Raw genomic sequence first — 3,202 nt, 5'->3', positions numbered from 1 at the left:
GGTATACACTTTTTATCGTGGTTGAGAAGCAAAAACGTTAGAAGACCCTCTCAACGTCTATCCGGGTACTTTGTGCGCGTGGGGTTTGCCTTCTGACATTTGTGCCGCGACAATCCGCTCTTCGTTGATATTCGGCCGCATCCATCACATATCCATAGTTCGCTTCTTCCCTCGATTTTCTTTTCGCGTCTGTCCATCCTCACTGTTGTATCTTTTGCGACTTGATGGGTTTGCCTCTGATGAGCGATCAGGCCTTTTGCCGTCTTATATGTTCGGGGGCACCCTCCTACACCGCATGTAAGCATGTGGGTCGGCCGGGCCTTCGAACGTTCTGTGGCCACTTTCAACTGGTCAATTTCGGCATCTCTAAGTTGTTTTAGCCTGCTTTCAATGGTTGCGAGTTGCTCGATTCCCTCACTGGGATTGAACTTGATATCCGATTTACTCAACGCGCGCACTAGCGCATCCCACCAAGTCCGGTATGCTCCCACTTTTTTCTTACCTGGCAGCCTCGGGTTCAAAATCCATCTGAAGAGTTCGCTTCCTCCCTGTGCACGGGCCACGTTGTGCGCAAATTTGATTTGCCGTTGTAGGATGACCGTATCGATACACAATAGCGACCGTAGGGCTTTCGGGGTTGCTGCAACGAGTTCCCGACTTGTACGTTTCTCCGCCCAATACCAATTGAGGCTGCGCCTGACGAGTACCCTGGTTGAGGAGTTAATGGCCGCCGTCTTCGTTAGGATCCAGGCTTCGCACCCGTATAACAACACCGGCAGCACGTAGACTGCCATCGTCATTATTTTGAGTTCAGGTCTCAGTGCGCTGGTCCATATTCTGCTCATTTTTGTAAGTTTGAGTCGAGCTGCCATCTTCCTCGCTGCCACTTCCGTCTCTGTGCCACCATTGGCTTGTAGCATGAAGCCCAGGTACTTTCCTTCCCGTTGACTCGGGATCACTCCTTTGTCGGTCTCAAGTACGTCCTCGCACTGGTTGGAGATTAGTACGGTTTTCAAGTGGTTCACTTTTAGCCCATTTCTTTCAAGATGCGAGGTGATCGCATCATACACAGTCTGTGCAACATGTCGCCCCACTACCAATGCTATATCATCGGCATATTCTAAGTGTTTGACTTTCAGATTTTCAGCCGGTTGCCACGCAGTCATGATATATGACATGAATACTTTGAACAATGTTGGCGCTAGGGAGCATCCTTGCTTAACTCCCCCAGAGTATCCAAAAGTTCGTTCGGTGCCCTTCACTGCTGCCGTCGTATTTTGATGCATGCTCCTGATCACTCCGATCAACTTATCGCCAACATTATAGTATTCCAACGCTTTCCATACCAGCTGCCTGGGTACCGAGTCAAACGCTGCCTTTAGGTCTATGAGGATCACTACGGTTTCCTTTCGTCGATTGTAGCTCTCTCTCAAGTAGGTCTGAATGTACATAACATTGTGTATGGTGGATCGGCCTCTTCGGAAGCCACTTTGGCTGTCCGAGATTCTGTTCGCCGTTGCTGCATTCACTCTGTCGGCCACAATGCTTCCCAGTATTTTTACTGCCGTGTTCAACAACGCAATCGGTCGATAATTCGCCGGGTCACTCTTTGATCCTTTTCCTTTGTATATTGGCAGTATTTCGGTGTGCAACCAGTCGTGAGGCAACGGGAATCCTTCCCATAGTCTGCCGTATTCATATTCCAGCAACTTAGAAGCTTGATCGAGATCAGTCTTCAGGGCTTCTGCTGGGATTCCGTCAGAGCCAACCGCTTTGTTATTTTTCAGCCTCATGATTGCTTGCCGCACTTCTAACCTCGTTATGGGGCATTGTGTCCGTTCAGGTGGAGGAGGGTACGGGGACATTTTTTGATCGAACTCCCAGAAGTTGGTTGTGTTGAGCTGGCGCTGGATATGGAGAGAGATTTCAACTTTCGCATTACGGCCCATCAGCCTGTTTCCCCTAGGGTCAACAATGACAAGTAGCTCCCTTCTGCGGGGGGGGGCATCTATTTCGTTCAGAGTCTGAAATTTTTCGCAAGTGAGTCCGTGACCACTGTTGACTGCTGCCAGCTTCTCATTGATCGTCGTCAGCCACCTGTTATAGGTGACCTCCGTCAGATCTTCTGTTTTTGTTAGGGATTCCGTGGCCTTCACCATGGCCTCCCTGCAGCTTTTCGCGTAGTCGTCCCAGTCAAGCGCCGTGGTTGCGCTCATATATTCACTATATTTTGTCCACTGCGGTCGCCCCACGAACGTCCTCACTTTTTTCATTTCTCTTCTGTGCTTTATGTCGAAGTTGACTACCACGAGGGCATGGTCTGATATCTTCCTTCTGAGTGGTGCCGTATGCGCATTTCTGACTCGTTTGTTCTCCCATTTCCGCCACAAGATGTGATCAATGGTTCTTCCCTTTTTTGTCCTCGGGTGCCACCACGTGTGCTTCTTTTTGTTCGCAAACTGCCTCGCATGTGCATTCAGCGCACAGTCTTCCAGCAGCTGACTTAGCTCTGTACCTTTCTTCAACTCGTTGTTGAAGTCCCCTGCAACGACTAGAGGGATTTTCTTAGGTGCCATTTCTATCGCATTTCTTAGTTCGCCCCAGAACTCGATTTGCTTGTCAGCGTCGGTCGACTGTGTGCATCCATACACTGCGATCAGGTTTATTCCCCTAGCAGTTTTATTATTAACACAGTTCGCCATGACCACTCTAGAGCTCAACACATTCTCCTTCTTAACAGTCCAACCGTTTCTGAGTGCTACCGCCACTCCTTCGAACTTAGTGGAAGTCGGATATTCCATTATCGTCCAGTTATCCCATTGAGTTGCGCGAGGCTCGACAAGCCATTGTCGCGTCTCCGTCAGTACAACAATATCACATTTTCGTCGCTCCAGTTCAGACATGATCGTAGCCGGCTTGCTACTCTTATTTAGAACCATTGGGAAGGAACGGCAGTTCCACGTAGCAATTCTGGTACCCGTTAGTTTTGTCTTTGTCGTCCGCTTATTTTCGTTCCTAGTGCCAAGTTGTTTTATGTCGTTCCCGGGGAGGCAGCCCGGTGCAGACTTTCAGCATTTATGCCCACAGGCATAATTGCTGACTGCTGTCTCGTTCGCCAGCAAATTGCTGTTACCCCTTCGCCCCGCGTGGAGGTGAGACCCAGAGAGGCTCGCAGCTAGCACTCTCTTCGGCGAAGGATCCC

At 49.7% G+C, this 3,202-nt stretch overlaps 1 protein-coding gene across 1 annotated transcript; it reads right to left on the bottom strand.

Moving 5' to 3' along the window:
• Positions 1-247: 247 nt before the first annotated feature.
• On the bottom strand, positions 248-2,939 carry GNI_221130 (endonuclease-reverse transcriptase; the record flags this gene model as incomplete). The annotated part of the gene is made up of 2 exons (XM_011135602.1): positions 248-286; positions 342-2,939. 2 exons carry the CDS (start codon positions 2,937-2,939, stop codon positions 248-250), a joined length of 2,637 nt encoding a protein of 878 aa, XP_011133904.1.
• Between the last annotated feature and the right edge of the window lie 263 nt (positions 2,940-3,202).

The sequence above is a fragment of the Gregarina niphandrodes genome (genome assembly GCF_000223845.1).
Source record: "Gregarina niphandrodes unplaced genomic scaffold scaffold00182, whole genome shotgun sequence".
Classification (NCBI taxonomy): domain Eukaryota; phylum Apicomplexa; class Conoidasida; order Eugregarinorida; family Gregarinidae; genus Gregarina; species Gregarina niphandrodes.
Note: the sequence above shows the minus strand (reverse complement) of the source record. Positions and strands in the feature narration are given on the sequence as shown.